The 26,676-nt window shown below is 45.5% G+C and overlaps 1 protein-coding gene across 3 annotated transcripts; it reads left to right on the forward strand.

Annotated features, from left to right (window-relative positions):
* Window positions 1-306: 306 nt before the first annotated feature.
* QRICH1 (glutamine rich 1) lies at window positions 307-25,276 on the forward strand. 3 transcript variants are annotated; one of them, XM_075287373.1, is made up of 11 exons: window positions 307-576; window positions 7,458-7,779; window positions 8,222-8,332; window positions 12,191-13,180; window positions 19,065-19,236; window positions 19,804-19,958; window positions 20,388-20,502; window positions 22,336-22,444; window positions 22,929-23,083; window positions 23,173-23,272; window positions 24,811-25,276. In XM_075287373.1, exons 2-11 carry the CDS (start codon window positions 7,474-7,476, stop codon window positions 25,001-25,003), a joined length of 2,406 nt encoding a protein of 801 aa, XP_075143474.1. In that variant the 5' UTR covers window positions 307-576; window positions 7,458-7,473; the 3' UTR covers window positions 25,004-25,276. The 3 variants fall into 3 exon arrangements, with proteins under 3 accessions (XP_075143474.1, XP_075143476.1, XP_075143475.1); XM_075287375.1 differs by lacking the exon at window positions 8,222-8,332 and having other exon boundaries at window positions 7,458-7,773; XM_075287374.1 differs by lacking the exon at window positions 8,222-8,332 and having other exon boundaries at window positions 309-576.
* The last annotated feature ends 1,400 nt before the right edge of the window (window positions 25,277-26,676 follow it).

Consider the following 26,676-nt stretch of genomic DNA (forward strand, 5'->3'; position numbering starts at 1 on the left):
TAATGGCTCTTAGTCCTGTACCAGTAAGACTTTATATCCAGAGCTATTGTTTACTCTATGATCTACCTGATAACAGAGAGCAGTAGCTGTATCACTTGTGTTTTCTGTAGTTCACATGTACAAGATCCTTTATATTTAGGCTGCAGCTTAGTAGAGGAGACACACAGTGGGGCAGACATTTTGCTCTCCTGTCAGGTCTCTGTCACTCTCTTAAGGCTGCCTTCAGCTTTCAGTTCCTCGTCTGCGCGTCCCCTTTAAGTGGACTCCGGGGCCGCCCCCAAACATCGCGGGATTTGCGCGGCCAAACCTCGCGAGGGCGAGCAGCGGGGCGACGATTGGCTGATGGCTTCTGAATGTAAGATGGCGCCCAGGGAGCTGTGAGGCGAAAATAATCTATCGGAGGAAAAAAAAATAAAGGAAAAAAATAGAGGGAACCGTCAAGACGGAAGGAAGGTTCCGAGAGCGGAGCCGCCGGGGGTGACGTGGTGGCGGCGACGGCGGAGGACAGAGAGCAGACGGAGCCAAGGCCGTGCCGGGGGGGGACGGGCTGCCTCCGGACAACGAGCAGCAGGGGAGGTGAGTGATACGGGCGGGACCGCAGGGCCTCAGCGCCTGCACTCACTGCGGCCATAGCCTTAGGGTGACGGAGAGAGGCCCCGAGTGTGAGGAGATCTCCCCCACATTACCTCAGCGCTGTGGACAGTGCGCGCCCCCGACACTCTCCTGTCACAGCCTGTGCGCGCCCCCGCCCGCCGCGCTCTCCTCTCACAGCCCTCAACAATGCGCTGAGGTAAAAGCGCGGGCTTTTTTTTCCCTCTCCCTTCTCATCAGCGCGCGCACCGTCTCCCTCCCCCCCTCCGCCTTCCCGTTCCCTCAAGATTTTTCTTAAAAAGTGCCGGCGGAGGGATCACAGCCCCCCGGTCCTAGTTCTACGTGGCGTCCGTGTATTTGACGGCAGTTTGTGTAATATCGGGTTATATGGCGACGTGTGGGCGCCCCCGTCATCGTTCAGGGGAGCTCCGTGCACGTCACCGCGGTCCCTCAACCCTATTGCCCCCGAGTGCGCGCTGCCGCTTCCGCGCCGCCCGTTCTGGAGTTCACTGCGCCTGCGCGTCCCCGCTCGCCTGGAGGGCGGGGCCAGGGAGAAAAGAGCGATGGTGTGGAAGGGATGCAGAGAGATGACAGGACGTGACAACCCTGACAATCCGCGATACACGGCCGGAGCTATGTGACGTCTGCTATCTATAGCCAGTGTTATTGTGTAGAGAGGAGCAGACTTTAAAGGGGGCACCCATCTAATGTCACTGGGGTCCCAGAGATCAGCCCCCCCCCCCACCTATCCTAAGCCTGTGTCATAACTTTAGCACATGGTGTAGCCCTTTAAGAGGTTTTCCTCACATACAATATAGATCTCCTATGTAAAGTGTCCTGTTTCTGGGCACAGTCTGACTGCTGGGGTCTCTAGTGATAATGGGGGCCCCTAAGTGTCTGTCATACACGGCTATGGGACTGAGGGAGTGCTGAATATGGCCTCTCCGTCAGCCCTATAGCGTGGTGGTCACATGTGCACTTACCTTTTGCATCGGGGGACTTTGGATCCCTATTTTTGTGATAGTCCCAGCAGCTGATCCTCCAGGTCCTCTATGCTCTGGACAAGGGGTGTTAGTGGGAAGCCCATTTAAAGGGGGTTTTCAACACCAAAACAATACTAGTGACCGATCCATATGATGGGGTCACCATTATGTAATCCTTTGAGGTCTGACACTAGCGCCTCCAGGTGCCGGTAACTGCTAGTGGTTGGGGAGCACGTGCATCACGACTGCTATAGAAGTAATAGGGGTAGCCGTGAACGTACTGCCCATACACTGGACTTGGAGGCTGTTGCAACAGCTTATCTGTTTGGGGGTTGGCTGTTGGACCCTGACAAAAGACCCGGACCCTGCACAGATCAGATGTTCTAGCAGCCTTCAGGGGGCATGTCCACTGCTACCCCTCTCACTTGAACAGTAACGGTGCTGTGCGCACATCCCGTTCCAACACCTGGAGGCTGCTACAGCAGCTGATCTGTGTGGGGTTTGGGGTTCAGACCTTGACAGATCACATAAAGATGACCTGTCCTGTGGATCGGTCATCAGTATGAAAAATTGTTTTGGGTCTGAAAATCCCTGTAAGGCTTCATGCACACAACTGTGTGCGGTGTCCGTGTGCCGTCTTTCTCTTGGCTATCACACTGAGCCATTCATTTCTATGGCCCCATATACACGACCATGCATTTTCACAATCCGGTGTATGGGGTCGTGAGCAAGGACAGGTCGTGTTCCTGTCCATTTTGCAGACCGTGCTTATTGCCCCCACTGAATGGGCCACAGAAGCATGGGCGTCACATGAATGACATCTGTGCAGCGGCCGTGCCGTTCAATCACAGCCAGTGACAGTCGTGTTTACAGCCGCCTTAGCCTGAGGCCGCACGTTGTAGAGAAGCTGTGACTTTGTTGCAGTTGATTTCACTTGGGCTATTCAGATCAACGTATTTTCGACTGTTTGTATTTCACGGATCCCGCGATAGAATTGGGTCTGAGGGTTTTGTGATAGTGGCTGCCCCACGGAGGCAAAACAGTCATGAAGCAGTGATTGTAGGAGTCTGTACACCGCTTTTACTGTATAGCCCATTGGTTGATAACAGAGAACAATAGTTTGTACTCAACCACCCAGCAGAAAGAGATCCCTGAGGACGTGGTGACACACCATTCTGTACATAGTGTTGGTGTATTCTGCACTAGGAGTACTGTTACTATAACCCATCCCAGTACAGGGATCATCCACTTTCATCGGTTACAGTCTACAACCCCCAGCATGCACGCTTTTGTCTGTTCATAAATGTGAATGGAGCAAACTAAGTTGTAGTTTCACAACAAGTGCTGAAGGTTGCAGAGCCCTGTAGAATATAGGAATCCTGACCTCTGCTCACATTTGCATTTCAAGGCTCCATCACAGGTTCAGTTACATCTTCATGTATTTTTGATGACAAAAGTTGTGCAACCCCAATGGACCTGATTATTTATAGAGCTATAGCATGGTGGTTCTCAATCTGTAACACTCCAGATGTTGTGAAACTACAACTCTCAGCATGTACTGACCTTTTCCGGACCCAAATGGAGGACCACAACAGCCACTGCAGGGATTAGAGGGTGTTCTCATCTCTTATAGGGATTGTATAAATTATCACTTTATGGTCAGTGCGGTTCTACGTCTAGAATCCTGTAAATGGAGGGCTCTAAGACCTGACCGAGTGTTTAGGTGGGGGGGGGGGGGGGGCATTTTATATATATCCCCATTGTTTTAGTTGGGGTTCTATTCCATCAGGACCTGCTCTATAGTCACCAGTGTGGAGCATCGGAAGCCCCCTCAGACTGCGCACCCTGTTGTGTCAATGGGGCCTCAATCATCACAACGTTCCCTTGACTGTATTTCCCTGTGCCCTGATGAGTGCATAGTACAGGGGCCTGGTGGTGCCCCCTGCAGTTCCCTGCGCAGCCAGGTGGGTGGCGGTGCCTCTATCAGAGAATACATAGAAGGGGATACATTTTTGTGGTCTGTTCATTCTCAAGATTAGCAGGGGGCTACTAGAGGTTGAACTAGGGCTAAGAAATTAATCGAAAAAAAAGTTTGCTCATTTAATCAGTGTGAACTTGACCACATAATAATAATAAATTTTATTTTAATTTATTTATTTATTTTTATTTATTTATAGCGCCAACATATTCCGCAGCGCTGTACAATTTGTAGGGTTCAAATACAGACAGAAAGATACATTACAAAGAAAGTCATTTCACACAATGGGACTGAGGGCCCTGCTCGCAGGAGCTTACAATCTATGAGGTAGAGGGGGTGACACAAGAGGTAGCAGGGGCGGCATTGCTTATACAGGGGTCAGTCAATGTTGTAAGAGAGGTGACTGTCATTACACAAACCTAAAACTTTATGAGCCGGCACCAGACGTGACCTTTAACGTGTCTGGAGCTTGGACATATAGAGTTAGCCTGAAATGGCATCATATCATGTGGGGTAATGTGGGAGCGGGGACAGAGGAGGGTTACATTTTGGGGACCACATCAATTATTTTAACTATTTTTGCATCCACGATATCCTGTGTCACACTGCCAGGGGCTAAAGGCCATGTCACTGACTACACGATCAAATCAGGATTGCCAAGATGTAAATAACTGAAATGGAAAATTCAGTGGGATGAGACAGAAATTGGGCGTGTCAAGTAAAAAAAGAGGAGTGGTCTAATATTGTTTTATAATCAATGTAAAATGTTTTAATTGTGACTTTGCTTTGGGTGGCCCTATCATAGGGATAGCTTGTCCTATAAATTTGCCCTAACTTAGTTTGGACTATTGCTTTTATGTAACCCAATAATGTGCCAAGAGAAGATACTTTCTACAATTACAGGTTTTACCAAAAGAGGGTTTGCCCTGATGGGACAGAAATACATCCGAATTGTATAAGGTCAGATGGATCCCATCAGTGTTCCCATCTATCACTATAATCCAGGGTTTCCTGCTTACCCCTTCTTTCTTGACATGTCGTGTCCGGCCTTTTATTTATTCCTGTCTCTATAAGATGTGGTCAGTTTTGGCAAATGCTTGGCGTCTCCCCAGTCACATGGCATCAGAACCAGCCGTAGAGGTTTAATGTCGGATGTATAGGTTCAGCATAGGAGAAATCTTGTAGTCCAAGAGGATGATGGCGGCAGTTTAAAATAAGATGTAAAAATAATCTGGAAGGAGCAGCCGTGTGGTGAGTTTTCTAGACCAGAAATTTACATTGTATTCTAAATGGCTTTTTCCTATTTTGTCTATATTCGTTGCATTGCTTTAGAAGAGGTGAAATGTATCCATTGCTATAGATAGATAGATAGAACATTCCTCTCCATTCAGGCATGTTATATTGCAGAGTACAACTTTTGCGCAAATACAGAAGTCGCTGTTGGGGCGTATTCAGACGGCTGGTTTAAAGGGGAGCTTTCACGTCCTCTGACATTGGTGGTATTATAGACCTCTTGGGCTGACGGTGCAGTTTTGATGGAACGTGTCAGATATTGGTGGTGTTGGTTTCGGCACTGATATCCCTCCACTGTCAGAAGGGTAGGCCTTATTGGTCCAGTGTCAGTGGCCTCTTACTGTCGTGGGTTTTCTTTATTTTTGGAAGCTCTTTAAAAGAAAATGTTCATCAGAAAACTAATAAAGCAGTAGTCACACCACCACAGTGAGTAATGGCCAATGTAAAGGACCACCAACATACAGGTCATGTTCTATATTTGTCCATTTTCACTGACACCTCCATATGCTGCAATGTATGGGGATCCCTCAGGGTGCCTGATGGCCGTGGAAAATGGCCCATGTGCACCTCAGTCGTGTGATTCCCACAGTGAACAATTGGCTGCTAACCATGGAGAATGTGCCCTAGTTAGGGAACCGCAAGTCTCCGTGTTATAGTATGGTATAGACATGCGTGTACTATAATCGTGCTCAGGTCTCCCCTTCCTTGGGGGCGTCCCCTTAGATTTTGGTCACACACAGCAGATTTGTTGTTCCATCTGAATGGGTTTGTATCTGTAACGTGTCCCATTCACATAAAGGGTGCAACCGTAAAAACTTCCCCATCAGACTTGCCAGGTATGAGGTCACCTTTATTCTTGCTGTGTCTCTAGCCCTGTTCTCTATTTTTTGGTATATATAAGTAGTGCATTGTCTCTAGCTCTGCCTATAATGCTCCGATGTGCTGTTCTCTATCATTATACTGCGGTTCTTTGCCATTTCGCAGATTGTTGTCTTCCCATAGACTTGGTATAACTGATGTATAGAAGCTGCAGATCACAGGGAGGCCCCTGCCTGCCATGTATAATCTGCCTTAGTGTAATGTAATGGAGGTTGTTACACTTGAGAACAGAGAGGAGGATGTGCCATGCTGGGCCTCGGCTCTTTCCACATGTTCTTGGATCATCTTGTTTCCTCCCCTCCCCGATGACTTTGTGCACGAGCCTCCATTGTAGTAGCGGGGTCCTGTACCACACACGGGCGCGCTCCCGCCGGCACAGACGCTTTTGTAGGAAGGGAATTCCCTGACAGACAAGAAGGGAGGGTGAACACAGGCCTGGGTTCAGCAGGAGGCCGCTCTGTCCCCAGGTCACTTGAGTATGGCATTAACCCCTTGTTCACCGCAGTAAATCTGCGTTTACGGCTTTTATTTAGGTTGGAGATGTGACATGGGTGCGAGATGGTTCCTGTGGGCATAGATTTATATTGTACTGTATACATCTTTATCAGTGAGTATCCTAAAAGCGAAATATGAGGAGGAGGGGGCAGATGTATATCTTTACTAGGTCTTAACTATTGAGATGGGGGGGGGGCACATGATTTCCTTTCAGAAAATAGTTAATCATTTCTGGATTAGATTAATGCTCAAAGATGTAAAATAGAAATCTGCCCATGTTGTCGTCCCTTACTAGACTAACGCAAATCTTATCCACACGTTGTAGATTCGGCCAAGTCTGAATCCTAAAAACAGGGGGAATGTAATGGAAAATACAGACCAAATCTGCAGTGTGTGAATAGCATGAAATCCCGTATCAGTCTGCCTTACAATCTTGTTGTACAGACTTTATGTAATGGTTTACTAATATGGGGCCTATGTGGTATTTTTGCTATGGTTTTTACTGAAAATCTCTAAACATTACAGTAGCAGATGGGAAAACAATTACTCGATGTGATCCAAAGCGAACGTCTTCCATAGACAATTAATATTCTGACTTCTCAAATATCTGTGTGAAATATCTGTGTTATAGATGTAGACCAGAATCTTTTCTCCGTCTGCTGAGTGTTGTAAGGCAATTGGTGAAATCACAATCTAGGGATTCACTAAGGATATGTCCAAATGGCTACCGAAGTCAAGAATGTCATCAGTAAGAGATCAGTGGGGGTCCAACACCTGGAACCCCAGCTGTGTGAAGGGTCTGTGACTGTGTGTGAACACTGTACCTCTTCACTCTTTGCATTTTATGCCATCCCATTCATAGCCATGTCATGCGATGGCAACTTTATCACCTAGAAGTGAGTCAGATGAGGTTATTACATTGCAGGATTGCTATGAATCAGACAAAATGCAATGTAAACAGTGAAGACTCAGCTGATCGAGGGGGTCCTGGGTGTTGGGCCCCCACTGACCTCTTATGGATGTCCTAACCAGAGGACCTATAGAAAGATGTAAGGGGAAAATACACCTAATCTGAGCACCCCCCAATGTTAACCCTTATATGCATGAACACCATAAATTGGAGACCCCTGTGGAGAACTGCTAAGAGGAACCATTTTGGCATGGCTGTGCTCTTCTGTGTGAATCATTGTTACGATTTTGTAGAATTGCTCTAATTTTTCCCTTTCCTCTGAATGCAGGACTTGAGCGTGCGCTATGAATAATTCTCTGGAAAACACCATTACGTTCGAAGAGTATGTCCGCATGAAAGCTCGGACCGTCCCGCAACACAGGATGAAGGAATTCCTGGACTCCTTGGCTGCGAAAGGGCCAGATGCCTTACAAGAGTTCCATCAGCCCCCCACCAGCACTATGGTGTATCAGCAGGGGGCAAACTGTATATACACAGATAGCACAGAGGTGGCGGGGTCGCTGCTGGAACTGGCCTGCCCTGTGACATCAAGTGTTCAACAACAGACTCAGCAAGAGCAGCAAATCCAAGTGCAGCCCCATCAGGTGCAGGTGACTGAACCTTCTTTCATTTTTTGCTAATAACGTCATCTATTGCAGACTATTCTGACTTGATTTTAGTTTGGATATCTTGAGGTTGCTTAAAGGGGTTCTGTAGACTCTCTTTGGGTAACCTTTCTTTTCCCAGCAGATGAATGCAGATTTTACGTATGCCTATTTAGAATATGAACTTATCCATATGGACCAGGATATTCCCCCGATCTGCAGCCCATTCGGGAACTAAATTGTCACTTATTTTATGTACAGCTATAGAACTTCTTTAATAACTCTCAAAGTCCCATTTTATTTGTCACGAATTGAAGCTGCCTGGCCTCCTGAATGCAAGGGTCCAGATTTTCGTATGTCCAGAGATTTTTTTGAGATGTCTGACACTTCTTTTTTATAGCTCACCTCAGAGAGACGTTAGTGGCTGAGTTTCCATTGTTGATTTCAGATTCCCGAAGTGCTCATCCGACCCTGGATCCACCACCCTGCCCCTCAGCTGAATCGAATCAACCTCTCCCCCGAGGGGTCACAGGACTCTGGTATTTCAGAAGATTTGTTGGTTAGTTTCCCAAAGCCAGGCTATTTATATCTAATTCTGCAACTAAATATTCTCCCTCTAAAGCTTTAGACAAATCTCCAAATAACAGATTCATCTTCGGCTCAATGAAAAAGTTTTTGATCCTGAAGAAAATGACTGTTTTGTAGCTTGTGCTTTATGCAAACCTGGCATAAAGCTGAATGCAACACAAGCTTTTCTTATGAGGCATCATAGTATTAATGGTGTTTAATGTCACCTGCATTGGAGGTAGTGGGCATAAGCAATATGTGTATGAACTTACAGAACCAGCGACATTACTGACACCAAATTCCCAGTCAGGGCTCGGTCACATCTGCGCCCGGGACTCCGTTCTGCAGGTTTCCGTTTCCTGCACAAAGCAGGGCAGGAGAGGGAAACCTGCCGTCATCTTTCAAACCCATTCATTTGAATGGGTTTGAAAAGTGTCGCGCCGGTGAGCGTTTTATGCTCTCTGCAGTGAAACCGTTTTTGTTTTGTTTTTTAACGAGACACAGAGTCGGACATGCAGTACTCTGTGTCCGATTTAAAAAAAAAAACTGTTTTGCTGCGGAGAGCATAAAACGCTCACTGGCGCTCACGGCTTGACCCGGTATGACAGGTTTCAGTGTTCTGCTGACAGAAGACTGAGACCTAATACAGAGTGCCGAATGCTGGTGTGAACTCAGCGTCACTTACATGACACAGTCTTTAAGGCCGGGGCCACACGGGACAAGTCTGCTGCAGGCAACATCCGACAGGTGACCTGCCTATGGCAAATACAGCGGGTTGGCACCTCACTTTTTACTCCTGCAGCTAAAACTTTGCTTTGCAAACCGTGCTTAACACACAGCAAGAAAATGACCACCTGCAGCTAGAAGACCTACAGTGGCGGCCAAAACCCCCCGCAATTTTGTACATGTCGCGTGACGTTTTTCAGTCTTATTTCGTATTAGGAGATATACATATCACCTGCAGGGACTCCATTTATACGCATCAAATACATTTGACATAATCCACTGGTGGTGCGTTTTTTTGCCCACCACTATACATTGCGAGACATTTTGTGCTGCAGGTGTTTTAGCAGTGTGTACGGTATATCACAGCTATGCCTTGTGTGGTCCCGGCCCTGAGACGTTTTACAGTAGGATATAATGTTTACCAAAGGGGAGGGATGAGTTAAAAGTAAGAGCAGAACTCCCTTTACCACAGGTCACCTCGACAGCCAGTGGTTGGCTTAGCAGATATTTCTCGCCATTTCCTGTCTGTCCAGCCGGGACCAGGAAGTCGAGACCAATGGGGGACCCATTAAGCAACAGAATGGCGGCAATGTGGAGTTGGTGAAGCTTTCTTTATCCTAGTCTGCTCTTTTGGTAAAGCTTTGGTAAACCACCCCATATATTGGTAGAAGAGCTCGTCATATACAGATCTGCATAATCCCTGCCTCATTGCAGAACAAGTTGTGGGAAAGTCCTACTAAAAATTGCTCCTGGATGCTGAGGTTGAGGTGCAGTTCCTCTTATAGGTTCACTTTTTTAAGAATTTCAGACAAAATAAGTATGACTGGTGGTTTGTGTTTCCCCCCCCCCCATCTAATTAACAAAAAAAAAAGAGAATACACAATCTATTTATTCCCATAAAGAGGAGTGCGCAGTCGTTGGATTCGGCACTATGTTCTCTATTTCTTTATCATATTATATAACCCCCTCTTGTCTTCGGGCATCTCTCCCAGAAAGGTCTAATTGTGTTATGAAGTAGAGTAGTGAGAGTGAGATTATAAGCCTGTGCAGATGGATCCAGTTTCGTGTTGACTCAGGCTAATCATTTCCTTCTCTGGTGGTAAACTTCTCTTTGGTGACGGTTGTTTAATCTGCCTTAGTAATACCTGCAACTTTACATATTGTTGCTCTCACCTGTGGTTATGTATGTGTATACATTTTTCTAAGTGTGAGGGAAAGCGGGTTAGCCAGTAAAGGCTTGCATTAGAAATTTCAGAGCTGGAGCATCTTTTGTTAAAACTGCTTAGAAATAAAATGACAACTGGGCACTACTACTGCTCTGTTGGGTGCTTTCGGTTAGCCATACATGCGTGTTCAGCCGACAGTTAACTCATTCAGTCTCCTGCATACACATACACGCTTGGCTCCAACAAACTTATGTGTTCTCAATTGGGAGAGGCAGTAAGCTGCCTCCAGACACTTTTGGTGGCAACGTATGTCCTCTAAAACAGGGGTCCCCAACCGCTGGTCCGTAGACCAGTACCTGGTCCACGGACCAGTATCGGGCCCGCGGGCATATTGCGTACCGGCGGCGAGGGGTCAGCAGCTGCTGTAGAGCTGGCGAGTGCCCGGGGTTGAGCCAGGACCCGCCAACCAACACTGACGCTTGGTTGTTGCTCATCGGGATAAGGTGAGCAAAGTGCAGGGTTGAGCCGGGACCCGCTGTATGTCCGTGATTCTAGTACTATGCAGGACATGCAGCGGGTCTTGGCTCCACCCCACACTCGCCTACCAAACTTTGGGCAACTACATTACACGTCACTTGTCCATGTGACGTGTAATGTAGCTGCTTAACACCACACCACCACACCCCTTCCCGCCCCCACTGGGCCATAGGAAAATTGTCTTTCTGAAACTGGTCCCTGGTGGAAAAAGGGTTGGGGACCACTGCTCTATAAACAAAAGGATCAGGCCTATTTAATTTCAATGCCACAATCTCTCCTGACACCTTACATATTAGGTGGCCAGCTGGTCCCAAAGACCACGTGTATGGCGCCTTTATATGTTCTCACGCAGTTGCTACTAATTGGGCAGAGTTTTAGGGGCAAGTCACACTGGCAGCAGGAGCAGTAACACCGAGGTTATCAAGTTATTACTGCATGTCCAGGCCAAATAAAGGGCAATGCAATTGTTTACTGATCCTTTGCAGAGGATTTGTGTATAGTAATGCAGCTCACCGTATATGTTAATAGGGTCCCACAGGTTGTGGCATTGAGAAAGTGTGATACCATATGGTAAGGGTATTAGTCACACGTCGCAGTTTTTTTTTTTTTTTTTTTTTTGTTTTTTTTTTGGGGGGGGGGGGGGTAGCAGAAATTTCTGCATCTGGAAATCTGTTCAATGCAGCTGAAAAGCGTTTGCAGGTATCCTTGCTTGGAAAACACCCAAGTCAGATGAGTGGAACTGATGTCCAGCCGTGGAAATTTCTGCAACAAATCTGCCACGTGTGAATCCACTCTAATATTGCAGCTCTTAGCTGTGACCACCTCCTATTGCCACCTGTAAATATGCCTAAAAAATGTCCTATGGTTTTGTTTTGTAGGCCGAACCTTAAAGGGGTTATCTGGGCTTAAGCTTTTTATGGCCTTTACTCAGTATGCACCATAAATACCTGATCAATGAGAGGCTGATCAAAGTCTGATCAACTGTATGGAGCCACTTCTGGGGTCTGTCCTATAACCCTATACAGGGCTAGAAGCAGAAAGCTCCATCACTGTATAGTGGCCGGACACCATCACTGTCCTCAATGAGACGCCCAGACGCTATACGGGGGGTGAAGTTTTCTGCCTCCAGCCTTTTATATTGTATAGGATGGGCCCCTTTAAATACAAATTAAAAGGAAAAATAAATTAACAGTTTTTTCCACCGAGCAAACCGTGTGCATTATTCATCACCATCTAAAATAATCCTCATCTTTTACGAAAGTGTGAAGATAATTCCAGGATGTTCTGACTTGTTCTCCTGCATTTAACGCTATTAATTGCTATGTGGTTTTTATTCTTCATCTATATGTATTTCTGCATTTATTATCCAATACGAGTCCTCTGCCTTGGTTCTATTAATCAATGGTACCTTGTCTTTTTAGGTGCAGCAGTCTCCCCAGCAGGTGTCTGCCCAGCAGCTCTCACCACAGCTCAATGTCCACCAATCCAATGAGCATCCAATCCAAGTGCAAGTACAGATCCAGGGATCGGCTCAGTCTCAAACGGCACAAAACGCACAGAGCATACAGACTCAGTCCCTTCAGTCCACCAACCCCTCACAGCAGCTTTCCAACTCCCAGTTACAGGTGGCTCAGATCCAGGTGCAGCATGTTCAGCCTGGTCAGCAGATCCAGCCCTCGGACCTTCAGGATGACCACATACAGCACCAACAGATCCAGGCACAGCTGGTGGCAGGACAGTCAGTAGGCAGTGGAATTCAGATTCAGGCGCCAGGTGCGCTTTCACCCCCTCCCTCTCAGCAGGGCTCTCCGAGAGAAGGAGAACGGCGATCTAGCACTTCAAGCGTCCTTCAGCCAGTAAAGAAACGTAAGGTGGACATGCCCATTACTTTGTCGTATGCAATTTCAGGGCAGCCAGTTGCCGCTGTACTTGCCATTCCACAAGGCCAGCAGCAAAGTTATGTTTCTCTGAGGCCAGACTTGCTGACGGTGGACAGTGCTCACTTATATGGAGCCACAGGTACCATTACAAGTCCCACAGGAGAGACTTGGACCATCCCGGTTTATTCAGCAAACACCCGCAGTGATTTGCAACAGCAAAATATAACTCACATTGCCATCCCTCAAGAGGCTTATAATGCCGTCCATGTCACAGGCTCTCCCACCACTGTGGCTGCTGTAAAATTGGAGGACGAGAAGGACAAAATGGTAAAAAATCATGAGGAAGTTGTTCAGACTCTGGCAAACTCCCTTTTCCCGGCTCAGTTTATGAATGGGAATATTCACATTCCGGTAGCTGTCCAGGCTGTGGCGGGGGCATATCAGAATACAGCACAGACTGTCCACATATGGGACCCTCAGCAGCAGACGGCGCTACATGAGCAGGTGCAGCAACAACAGCATTCACTACAGGTAATCTACAGTGGGGTGCATCTATTTGTGGGGTACTTTGACCTTAGTAATATTTTTTACCCTGTTTAAAATAATTCAGTTGCTACCTGATCCGGTACCACATAGAGTAATTGTACATGCTAAGGTGCAGGATGTACAAGATTGAGGATTCTGTAGTATACTGTATAATCTCTCCTGCTTTCAATGTAAAAGTCATGTTCACACACCCAGGATTTAGACATGGACGTCACACTGGAAGGTGCTGTACACCAGGTCTAAAACTTTCCACCAACCCACAGGCTACACACAATGGATGTCTGAGTGCTGGGGTCACCTCAGATCAAAATAATGGGATCTCATGTCCCTAAAGCTAGGTTCACACCTGTGTGTGGTCTCCATTCAGGGTTTCCACCCCTGGATCAGCTTACAAAATGCCTTTTTTGGGCAGAAACCCAGCAGATTCCATTATAGTGTATGGGATCAGCTCGTTTCTGTGGGTAACCGCTTTGAGGGGATTAGGGACCCAGCAAACGGAAACCCAAACGCAGGTGGGAACGTAGTGTCAATGGCATGGTGTATGTGCGTGCACATTGCAGCTCTGGTTATGTCTGAGATTGTGGAAGATGGCAGAGTACATTGCTTCACACTCTTCATCAGTCCCATGTTTCTTGAATGGACTGGCAGCACACATGCATGACTACCTTTCCTTTCTTGTGATTGTGTCCACTGATCAGATACCTATGACATAACTTTCACTTTTGATTCAGCCCCTTTAATTCCTGGCAGAATCAGCCAAGGTTCCATAGTTTACCCTCAATGAATTACGCGGGAGCTACTCTATGTGCAGATCTCCTGACATATCCACCGCAGAATCAGTTTCAGACTTGTATTTCTGCTGCGGATTCTTTTGAAAGATCCACACTATAGGTAAATAAGACTTGTGTAAACCTAGCCCAAGAGGTTGTTAGTTTTACTTTATATTTAGTTGCTTGTTATTTGGAGATGTATTTCGGATTAACATGAAAAAGACTGAGCTGCATTACTGCACGTAATCCAGGTGTCAGGGCTATACTGACCTTAAACTCTTGAGCTCCAGCTACGGTTCAAATGAATGCATTGAGTTGTCTCCAATCTTGTGGCTGTAGCTCAATCGCTACAAAAAATCAGCATAGCCCTGGCCTAAGGGATCTTTCACACTTTTTTTTTTTTCTATCCATGTGCGGTTTGCACAAAAAAAAAAAATTAAACTGCACACCAACCCATTATAGTGTTTTTCATGGACTGAAAGTCGCGGCATGCACTTTTTATTTTTTCACTATTTGTCTCAGCCATTCAAGTCTATGGGTCTGTAGAAAAAAGACAGTATGCAGGTGTTGGTACACTAGGATGTGCAATGTAAGATGTTTCCCAGACAGCAAAACCGGTAACTAGTATGAAACCTCAATTATTAGGCCCAGCTCCGCTAAGTATCTGTACTGTCAGGAGGACGGGAGAATGCGTGGGATGTGATTCTGAGCTCTGACACTGGTTACCTCTGATTCAAAGTCACTCGTGTTCACCGCCTAACACCGCCCTGCTGACATTACAGAGCTTAAATAACACATTGTACACCAAAACTAACTGCGCTTGTTGCTCAGGAATGGTGAGGTCTAGAGACAAAATCAACTGCACTGCAATCAGTGGAGCAGCGACTATTAACAGATGCTAAGCATTGAAGTGGAGGAGCTGCTGAAAAGTCCTCTGCAAGATGTCTGTGTATTGTGTGTGTGTAACAAGGTGTAAGATTTCTGGGTAACTGCAAAGAATAGAAAACAAGCAAAACCACAATCCTACAAATATATGCGCTGTGCATAAAGACCTCACAAAATCCGCACTGTAAAGTTGTGATGGCCGTTCTCTAGTTTCCCTCTTCACTTCTGGGCTTTTAGTCTCCTGACTGTCTCCTTTCTGCACAATTCACAAGTGTTTGCACACGCACGGCTCACTTGGTCAAGTTTAGTTATTTTTGGCCAAGCGGAGAGAACATTATGGGAAGATTGAAAAACAGGCTCCCTCTTCATCCTGGACAGACGCTGACATTTTTAGAGTAAATCTTTGTTTCTACCAGACGTGGGATTGTTTGTAGAGGGAGGGGGGGATGTAAAGCCATGAATTAAAAGAAAAAGACCATCACAAATCAAATAAAAAAAAAAAAAAAAAAACTTTCCAGAAGTTGAATGAGAAGCAGATGATGATGTGACTTTACTTGATGAGCACAGTGAATAGTTACAGTCCTTCATCTAGGCAGTGTGTCTGAAGTTGTAATAATGCTGCATGTATATATAATGTGTATACAGCTCAGGGATTGGGGTAAGGTCCACATGTTGCTTTATGGGCTCCTTTTTCTCCATTCTCTTAGATTATGGCATATACAGTATGGTATGTGACGGCGTATTACCTCACTCTGTGTGTCACTCTGTGGTTTTCATAACTGAAGACCTTTTGTGATGTCATCGCTGTCTATTTGACTAGAACTCCTTTGATGTCACAGCAGCCTGCTTGACCAGGATCCCCCTTGTGATGTCACAGCGGCCTGCTTGACCAGGATCACCCTTGTGATGTCACTATAGCCTGCTTGATCAGGATCCCCCTTGTGATGTCACAGCAGCCTGCTTGACCAGGATCCCCCTTGTGATGTCACAGCATTTTGCTTGACCAGGATTCCCCTTGTGATGTCACAGCGGCCTGCTTGACCAGGATTCCCCTTGTGATGTCACAGCGGCCTGCTTGACCAGGATCCCCCTTGTGATGTCACTGTAGCCTGCTTGATCAGGATCCCCCTTGTGATGTCACAGCATTTTGCTTGACCAGGATCCCCCTTGTGATGTCACAGCGGCCTGCTTGACCAGGATTCCCCTTGTGATGTCACAGCGGCCTGCTTGACCAGGATTCCCCTTGTGATGTCACAGCGGCCTGCTTGACCAGGATCCCCCTAGTGATGTCACAGCGGCCTGCTTGACCAGGATCCCCCTAGTGATGTCACAGCGGCCTGCTTGACCAGGATTCCCCTTGTGATGTCACAGCGGCCTGCTTGACCAGGATTCCCCTTGTGATGTCACAGCGGCCTGCTTGACCAGGATCCCCCTAGTGATGTCACAGCGGCCTGCTTGACCAGGATTTCCCTTGTGGTGTCACAGTGGCCTGCTTGACCAGGATCCCCCTAGTGATGTCATAGCGGCCTGCTTGACCAGGATCCCCCTTGTGATGTCACTGTAGCCTGCTTGACCAGGATCCCCCTTGTGATGTCACAGCGGCCTGCTTGACCAGGATCCCTTGCGGCAAGTGGCCTTCTTGTCTGGATCGCATTTGTGATGTCAATGTGGCCTACCTACCCGTCACAGCAGCAGCTGAACCTCGCTGTCTCACTTTAGCACATTATGGGTTTCATTTCGGATCCATCCATCCCTGCCTTTAGCACATTTGAGCACTACTAAACTGGTATGGCCCTGTACACAATCCTTCCTATTAGATCTGTGCGCTTTATACATATAACACGTGAGGTGTATTCAGAATTCTACATCATAAAGCTTTCTAGGCTTTACTTTATGTAACTTTAACCATCAGGATTTGTTCTCCTTAAGCAGCTCGTTGTCTCCTAAAGTTGACTCTTGTCTGTTTTTGTTTCCTATTTTCTTTGGACTCTGAATAATTAAGAAAATAAATCCGTCTGCCTAAATGAGCATTTTTCTACCCTGTTCCGTGCCTGCAGAGGGTATTCCATGTTCCTTCAGTACTACACAAAACCCCAAATCACAGCGTGGTAATTGATAGCATATGCTTTCAGTCGCCTTACACTCCTGTACTGAGCCCGGACATCTGTAGACAATGCTTATTCGTTCTTATTATGGAAATTTTAGCCTTGTTCTGACGCTCTTTGTATTGAATTCTCTCACCAAGTGCATGATCTTTGCTTGCTGTCATTAAATGGAAACAGTCCTGTATCTATAGGCTGAAAGCCAATCTTGATATTGTCCTAAATGAAACTGGTGCACAGCTTGTTATAGTGTATCTGAGCTCCTGTAACAAGTCGTAGCATTCTGCGCTCTGATTTAAGCATGTTTCCATTCCAGCTGTTCTCTGGACTTCTATATTGATAACTTATCCTTTTAGGATCAGCAGGGGGTTGGGGATCACCTGTCTGAAGCTGCAGTTGCCCTCCTTCAAGCCATGTGATGTCTTATACATTAGTCGCGCAGCCTATTCACAGCTCAGTCAGCATTCAAGTCAGTGGGACTGAGCCGTGATACAAATCGCTGCTGGTATACAATGAGTGAGTTTTATTGTTTGTCCAAATGCTGCAGGCTCTTAAAACGGCTGATCATGGAGGTTCCTGTATCGGATCCCTGCAGATCTTCAGGTGACCATCATTCAGAATAGGCCATCGATAAATAACCACATTCAGTGAAGGCAAGCAGAGTCTTTGAAAATAGTTTTTTGTTTTTTTTTCTTCTGGGGTTATCAAATTTAATAGTAGATCATTGCGGTCTAACTTCCAGCACCACCATGATCAGATACTTCAAGGGGCTGCGAATGGGACTGAGTCGTTGCATGACCATGTTGAACAATGACTATAATATGACTAGCCTGAATAGAGAAAGTGATGCGAGTGCCACAACAGCCAGGGTGCAGGTTGTCTGACCCCCACATTGATGGGAAACAAGATCCTAGTTCTGGGAAATCCCTTTAATGAAAAATTAATGTAATAAAAAGTTTACATTTGCCAGGATGGTAAAGCAGTCTCATGGATCTAACCTTTACATGATCTGAATGTTCTTGTCCAGCCATTTCTAATAATGGTTTATATATCTAGAGTAGAATACAAAATGGTGACTTGAAGGTAAAGGTGAATGAATGTTATTAGTGGGTATTGCACAGTAATGACCTTGTCGTCGTGTTCCATTATCATAATTACATATCATTAATGCAACAATTTCTAAAAGGTCTGACCTGAAGGGATGGTGTCCCAGATCTCTAATTATGATCTATGAATCACTTGGTGACTATTCTGATCGTGGGCCGGCGCACCCACAAATACTGCAAATGTGACTGACACCGCTAATCCAGGACATGACACACATCTCCATAAATGTCATATGCAGCCAAGTGTGCATGTATTAGCCATACAGATATGGAGTAAACTGATTCATAAAGGTAGACTACTTTTTTTTTTATAAAGGCGAACCCCCCCCCCCACACACACACACACACACATATGCATGCACGTACTATATAACCCCTGACGTATTTGGTTTCTGAATAACGATCGCATGTGCTATAAATACATACCTACTTACTGATCAGTCAGCAATATGCAGTATAATAATGAGCGAAAACATAGTCTGGCCTTTTAACAGTCCCCCTTCCCAAGATGGCATCAAGTCACCGATCTATCCATGTGATATGTAATAAGTGCATGATCACTGGGTCTTTGTCCAATATAATACCATGGGGTATAGACTTGGCCACTAGGAATATCCAAAGATGTCCACTCGGCCTCTGGGCTATACCATCTCGCCATCTCCACCGACACTCTGCTAGCCAGATTTAGCCTGGTGTCTGTAGGAGGCAGACTTGGCTTTTTTTTCTGCTCTCATAAGGAAACAAGGGGAAAAATAGAGGCAGGATTTCACAGAAGGGAAGCTATGTGATAATAAAATATATTACAAAACTTAGAATTGGCAGAAAATCAAGTTGTGTGAAAGTTTAGTTACACTTTCACTACCATTTTGGCCATTAGACTTCACGTTCTACCTTCCAATCTGTCAAAATAGTCTGATGTGAGCGTGCTAATATTTACTTAATGTATGAGTTCTCACAAGCGGATACGAGGTGTTGTAGACATTTAATGGGATCGATCTTCTTTCAGGCCCAGCCAGTCCAGGTTGCAGAAGTTGAGCCCCCACCGCAGCCCTCCCCTGAACTGATGCTACCAAATATTTTGAAACCTGACGAAGGTCTGGAAGTCTGGAAGAACTGGGCTCAGACCAAGAATGCCGAACTGGAAAAGGACTCTCAAAACAGACTGGCGCCCATAGGACGTATGTATAGATTGTTCTTGTCCCATAGACACTTCGTCTCTCTCCACAGGATAACAAGTGTGTGTGATCAGCAGTCACAAGAACGTGGTTCCCGTGCCCAGAATGTTATAATGGTCCCAATGCGTTTTCCCTTATGGCACAGGGTCTTCAGGGGGAATAGTATAGAATAGAATTTCCTTTACAACCCAAATTGTTTGTTTTAATAGCTTTGAGGTCATATCTTGATGAAGAGGTTTTTGGGCAGTGATGTTTGTATATCGCTGCTCCATTCATGTCTATGGGACTGATGAAGATTTTAGAGTACAGACTAGTCTGTCTGTCAGTCCCGTAGGGATGAATGTAGTGGCAGCAGGCACCCAGCCATGTGACACTTCTTCTATCCACCGAATACGTGATAAGTGTTCATGTGAAACCCCTTTCAGTAGTAGGGCTGGTGATTGTACCTACGTATTCTAGTTCAGCTGGGAAATGGGGACTTATGGCAAAAATGGACTCCATCTAATTCAGGACTGTAACCGCAGGCAGTAAGACATCGTCTCTCAACAGTATTCTCGTGTCTCCTTTCAGGACGCCAGCTGCTGAGATTTCAGGAAGATCTTATCTCTTCAGCAGTTGCAGAGTTGAATTACGGATTATGTCTTATGACAAAAGAATCTCGCAATGGCGAAGGAGAACCCTACGACCCGGACGTGCTCTATTATATTTTCCTTTGTATTCAGAAGGTGGGTAAATGCTTACATTTTTATCTTTATAGAGATCTTTAGGGAATAAAGGATAAAAACATCTGAATGTTTTGTTGGATCGGACACTGCTCTGTGTTTTCCAACCTTTTCAGACCTGGGGCACCCCTGGAAAAGTAAAAACTTCCACGGGGTAACCCTACCAAATAATTTTTGCAAAAGACAAAAAAATAAGTACTAAGGACACTGAAAATGTTACAAGAGGGCACGTAGTCACCCATAGTGAGCGATGCAGCCCTCTGGTACCATGTTATCAAAGGCATCCCTGGGTAACATGGCACCCCTGTTGGGAATTGCTGGTCACAGGGATTAGTGAGTCCTATGGTCAGTTGGGGTGTGTGTTTTGTTTTTTTGTTTTTTTTACCATCCTGCAATGTGTGGCCCTAAAGGATTTTATCATTTTCTTTGCAGTACCTTTGTGAAAACGGAAGAGTAGATGATATATTTTCGGATCCTTACTACATAAAGTTCACAGAGTGGCTTCACCAAGTTCTAAAGACATTTCAGCCAAGAGTTACCCCCCTTGGTAAGTGGCAATAGCAGATAGTTTATACCTTGTATAATATACAAGTCAGACAATTTGGACCTGAAGGGTTTCATAGAAAGTGCATGATGTGGTTACTGGCTGCACTTGTCAGTTTTGTATATATCAAAATATATGCCTCATGCATCTTAGACGGAGTATATCGAGGTCCTGAAAAAGCATCTCTGAGGCCAAAGTGCAAAAATATTAAAGGGGCTCTATCCGCAAAATCCTGCAGATAGAGCCCCACATATGCGTGCATAGCCTTTAAAAAGGCTATTGAGGCACCGTAAATGTTAAATTAAACTACTCCCCCGTTTTAAAATAATAACTTAAAAAAGAATGTTCTCTACTTATGGAACGTGCACCCTGGGCGGGCATTCAGGGTGTGTCTTCATCTTCTTCCACGCCTCTTCTTCATCTTCTTCCATGCCTCTTCTTCATCTGATGTCCTCCGGTCCCGTCCTCCTCCGGCGCTTGCTCGCGGACACTGATAAAAAAAAAAAAAAAAAATAGCCCGGGCGCATGCGCAGTAGCCGCAGTAGAAGCCGCGTGCTACTGCGCATGCGCCCGGGCTATTTTTTTTTTTTTTATCAGTGTCCGCGAGCAAGCGCCGGAGGAGGACGGGACCTGAAGACGTCAGAGGAAGAAGAGGCGGGGAAGAAGAAGACGGCGCACCCTGAATGCCCGCCCAGGGTGCACGTTCCGTAAGTAGAGAACATTCTTTTTTAAGTTATTATTTTAAAACGGGGGGTAGTTTAATTTAACGTTTACAGTGCCTGAATAGCCTTTTTAAAGGCTATGCACGCATATGTGGGGCTCTATCAGCATGATTTTGCTGATAGAGCCCCTTTAAAGTTGTTTCTCTGAATTCTCCCCCTGAAACCCAACTGGCTCCCTTATCTGTCTCCTACTTCAGTGTATGATGACTTGATAGTGTCACTGCAGCCACATTACATGTAGACATTTTGGATGAGATACCAGAGCAAGCAGAGAGTGAGCTCGTATCACAGGAAGCAGCTGACTCTGAATGCAATTGAATGAATTTGTTGGAGCACAGGAAAGTCCTTTACAGACTGCACACAGCACTTTTCTTTCCATGAAACCTGAAGGGATCCACAGCAGAGGCTCTGGGCGGCGTCTTAGATGCAGATCTGATTAATTCATAAGAGTGTGTGTGTATGTAGTTAAAAAGATCCAATGGGTTGCCTATGCCATGCACTTAAAGAGGACCTTTCATGGTTTGGGGCACAGGCAGTTCTATATACTGCTGGAAAGCTGACAGTGCGCTGAATTCAGCGCACTGTCGGCTTTCCTGATCTGTGCCCCAGGTAAAGCGATATCGGTCCCGGTACCGTAGCTCTTTACAGTCAGAAGGGCGTTCCTGACAATCTGTCAGGTACATCCTTCTCCACAGCAGCGCCTATCGCGCTGTACAGTGTGAGCCGGGAGGAACGCCCTTCTGACTGTAAAGAGCTACGGTACCGGGACCGATAGTGCTTTACCCCGGGCACAGATCGGGAAAACCGACAGTGCACTGAATTCAGCGCACTATCAGCTTTCCAGCAGTATATAGAACTGCCTGTGCCCAAATCAATGAAAGGTCCTCTTTAAGGGCAACCGGTCCTCTGCTAAATTACAATGATAGTCTTGCCGGCCTTCACTTTCTTTAGGATTTCTCAGTTTATGAATAGATCTCCTCCTTGAGATTCCTACAGCTTTTACCCACGTATTCTGTTCAGGTGATCCAGTGTATAGTGCATACATTGCTTTCTTCTTTACTTTTTTTTTTTTTTTTTTTCTCTGTTTTTAAACGTATCTATATATTTACTACAGGTTTCGTCATCCCCAGCCATGTTACAGAGGAGATGCTGTGGGAGTGCAAACAGTTGGGTGCCCACTCTCCCGCCACGTTACTAACTACACTTATGTTTTTCAACACAAAGTAAGTAGTGTGATCTAGTATGCTGTGTAGGGGGGGAAAGAAACACTCTGTACAACCCTGCTAAATGTGACCGGATTGTGTGAGCGCTCTGTATACTCTGCTGCACAGTGAGATTCACACTTGTATTAAGCAAGACGTGGTAGATGTGTATAGAGGGGTCCCCAAAGGTTTGCTTTGGACTCATCTGACCTTCAATCTGAATGTACGGGCCTATTCATTTAGATGACATGGTGATTCATATTAATTAGAGATGAGCGAGTACTATTCGAAACGGTAGTTTCGAATAGCACGCTCCTATAGGAATGAATGGTAGCGGCCGGCGCGCAGGGGGTTAAGCAGCAGGTCAATGGCCCCGGCTGCGTGCCAGCTACGTCCATTCATTCCTACTACTGTTTTGAATAGTACTCACTCATCTCTAATATTAATACATTTTCCATTTTTTTCCCAAGCTCTGATATTTTACTTTTATCTTTTTTATTGCCAGGTATTTTTTGTTGAAAACTGTCGAGCAGCACATGAGATTGGCTTTCTCTAAGGTTCTGCGGCAAACTAAAAAGAATCCTTCAAACCCAAAGGATAAAAGCACCAGCATCCGATACCTTAAGGCCTTGGGGATCCACCAGTCAGGCCAACAGAAAGGTAACATTTCTTAATTCCTGACTAAGAGATGTGTCCCAGATCTCATAATCTTTTATGTGTTTTTATACATGTATTCCCTCTCGTTTCAGGTTTTCCAGTTACAGATGACATGTACGCAGAGCAAACTGAGAATCCCGAAAATCCTTTGCGATGCCCCATTAAACTTTATGATTTCTACCTCTTCAAATGGTATGGGAAATTATAAAATGGAGATGGTCAGGGGGCAAAACTGGGTTAAAGCCGTTACTTTAAAGATCACAGACATGGGAGATAAAGAAATCTTTAATTTTTCTTTTGTTTTCTGTTGTTTTCAGGGTTTGGCATATTTTTTGAGAGCAAGAATAGGATTGTCTGTGGTGCTGTTCTTGCTATCAATAGAGAAATGTGACAGCCCTGTTATCAGTCAGTGAGATCTGAAGCCGTGTGAACAGTGTCCACTCTCATTACAGGTAGAGTAGAATTAGGCTAGGCTATTGTTAAAGGGCTTGTTCAGGGAGTCTTGTGTGTTTTTCCTCCTGGATTTTTTTTTTTTATAGTGTATCTGGGGGTTCTGGGCTACTTCTAACCATGGGCCATGAGATTGGTCCTCGCTCCCTGCTCCCCCCCTATCTCCTGTTTCATAGGTAGACTATAGTGACGCCAACCCCAATAACTTGGACAACTTCCTGTGAAAATCTGAGAAAGAGGGAGGAGGCGATGTGTGACCTGGGGCTAGGTTCTGGTTCCGATCATATGACTGGCAATTAGTCTAGAACCCCCAGGTACATAGTAAAAAAAAAAAAAATGCTGTCAGAAGTGAGTGAAATAAAGACTCCCCGGACAAGCCCTTTACAGGCTGCTGTTAGAACAGCACTAAGGGTAAGGTCACACGGCTTCTTTTGGAGCTGTCTCTGAGGCTTTTCAAAAACAACCAAAAAAGCAATTTTTTTATATGTAGATTGTGAGCCCCATATAGAGATATATGATATAGGGCTCACTATGTACATTTTTTTCCTATCAGTATGTCTGTGGTATGGGATGAAATCACGCAAACACGGGGAGAACATACAAACTCCTTGCAGATGTTGTTCCTGGCAGGATTCAAACCCAGGACTCCAGCTCTGCAAGGCTGCAGTGCTAACCACTGCGCCTAATATGTTGCCCCCACATGAACTAGTTTCTCTCCTGAAGCTCAGCCCGTTTGTGTGTTGGATTTGCTGCCTTGAACAGTATGCGGGGAGATGAACACCTAGCATTATAATGCTAAGAGTCCCTGCCTCCCTGTGAACTATGGTAATTCTAGAAAGGTGTATTAGTGGTCGTTAAGGGGTTAATGCTCATACAGATTACATTGAAACTGTAAATGCTTTCATAAGATTGCACACCTTTAGGCTTTAGTTCACATGCAAATCCGTGTGTGCATATTCCGTTGCGGCATATTCAAACGAATGGGCCTAGCCCGGAGGGTGCTGCTGCGGGGCGGACGCCGCGGTTGATTCAGCCGTGGAATCTGCCTAAAGAAAGCGCAGCTCGCTGCTTTTTTCCGCTAGCGGTCTACATAGACTACCATTGTTAGGGGCCGGAGTATGACGTGGATTCCATGCCATAATCCGCCGCCTCTGTGCCCATGCGAATTAGCCCTTACATGGACTGCATAGTATATGACAGAACATTACGTCCACCCCATTGCGGGCGACCTACATCTCCGCTATCATGCACTTTAACCCTTCCCTTGATCTTCTTTCCAGCCCACAAAGCGTGAAAGGTCGAAATGACACATTTTACCTGACGCCAGAGCCGGTGGTGGCTCCGAACAGTCCAATCTGGTACTCCACGCAACCAATCAGCCGAGAGCAGATGGAACAGATGCTGACCCGAATTCTTATTGTCCGTGAAATCCAGGAAGCCATTGTGGTCGCCAGCGCCACCAACATGCACTAAACCGCAAGCAGTAACAACCATGGAGGGAATGTGATTATAAAACAAAATGTACAGACTTTTACACTAAAAAAGACGATGCCTACTTTTTTTTTTTTTTTTTTTTTTTTTTTTTTATATTGGTGTAGTTACGAGGCCCTTTTAGGCTTCTCCTGTTTAAAATAAAGTATAAGACAAAAACATTCATTCATTTTAGCTAATTATACAAAAGTATCCAAAATCCAAATTTTAGAAGAATCTGGAAGAAAAGTCCTTATAATAATCTACGATCAGCAAGGGGGGGAGGGGGCGCAGGTCATTGGGGAAGGGGGGGAGACAAGAAACTTGTAGACAGAATACATTGTCTTCCTGTGTATCAAGAACTTTGGGGAAAGCAGTCACCTATTTTCTTGCCTACTCTCTACAAGGACTCTGTTTCTGGGAAGGAGAAATGTTTAATGGTTTTATATTCTCATGTATACAGATATTTCTGGAAAAAAAAAAAATCACATAAACCTAAATATATCGACTTTTCCTCCGGCCCAGGTATCAAGGCCTTAAACTGCTGGCACATGAGCCTTTGTACATTTCTTGTAAAATAATATTGTGTATCTGCTGCAGATATATCCAGATTTCTCATTTGTTCCTAATCCTCTTTGTTTTATTAAGAATGATAAGCATGTCTTTTTAACATGCAACCGAGCCGTGTGTGTTCTTTTCAGGTTTCTGACGTCTTGGGTTTGTGGGGATCTGTGTGCTTAGCCTTTCCAGCTGTACACCGTGAAACTTGTCTCGCTCCAGTAGAGTAAGACTGGATTCACGTGGATTCTGTGCATTATGTATATTGTTCACGGCTGTTTTACACGCTAGGGGAAATGGTTTTCACGGATCCCTCTGACATTTCTGTATGGAGGGATCTGTGAAAATGACAAAAATTGCACAAGTCCTATTTTGTGAAAATGAAGCAGCAAAAATCGGTCATGCAAATAGCCCCCACTCACATGAATGGATTTGTGATGGGTGTTGAAAAAAGACATCACAGGGTCGATGATGACGCTCATGTGACTGTAGGCTAACCTGACATCAAATTCACTAAACTTCTTGTGGTATTTGATAAATTTGGTACAAGTAGCAATGCAGACCACAGCGAAAGTGATTCTGTCATTAGGCCATGTTGGAATAGCCTTTAGAAAGTCTAGTCTTCTCCTACCTTAGATCTTCTAATCTGCGCCGCCGTTCCTGAGAATTTTCTCTTTTTTATTCCTTATGCAAGTATAAGCCTTCAGAAAGCACAGGCGGCGTCCCCTCTGCTCTCCAACGACTCCTCTGTCTTCCCTCGACGACTCTTCACTGCGTTATCGGACTGCGCATTCAGCCATTTTCCTGTGGCCTCTAATAAGAGCGTCCGTTTCGCCACAGGAAAATGGCCAAACGGAGATGCGCAGTGGGCTCTGCCGGCTGATGATGCGTCAAAGAGGCGTTGGGAGAAGGAACGTTGCTGGAGAGTTTTTGGAGAGCACAGGGGATGCCTCCCTGCTTTCTGAAGACTACTTTGCACAGAGAAGAAAAAAGAAAATTCGCAGAAACAGTGGTGCGGATCAGAATAATAAAGGAAGGGGAAGGCTACTCCGACATGGTCTTTGTAGAAAAACGGATTCTAATGATAAGGCTGAGACAACCTGCTACAGACTAATGTT

The sequence above is a fragment of the Leptodactylus fuscus genome, chromosome 9 (assembly GCF_031893055.1).
Source record: "Leptodactylus fuscus isolate aLepFus1 chromosome 9, aLepFus1.hap2, whole genome shotgun sequence".
NCBI classification, from domain to species: Eukaryota; Metazoa; Chordata; class Amphibia; order Anura; family Leptodactylidae; genus Leptodactylus; species Leptodactylus fuscus.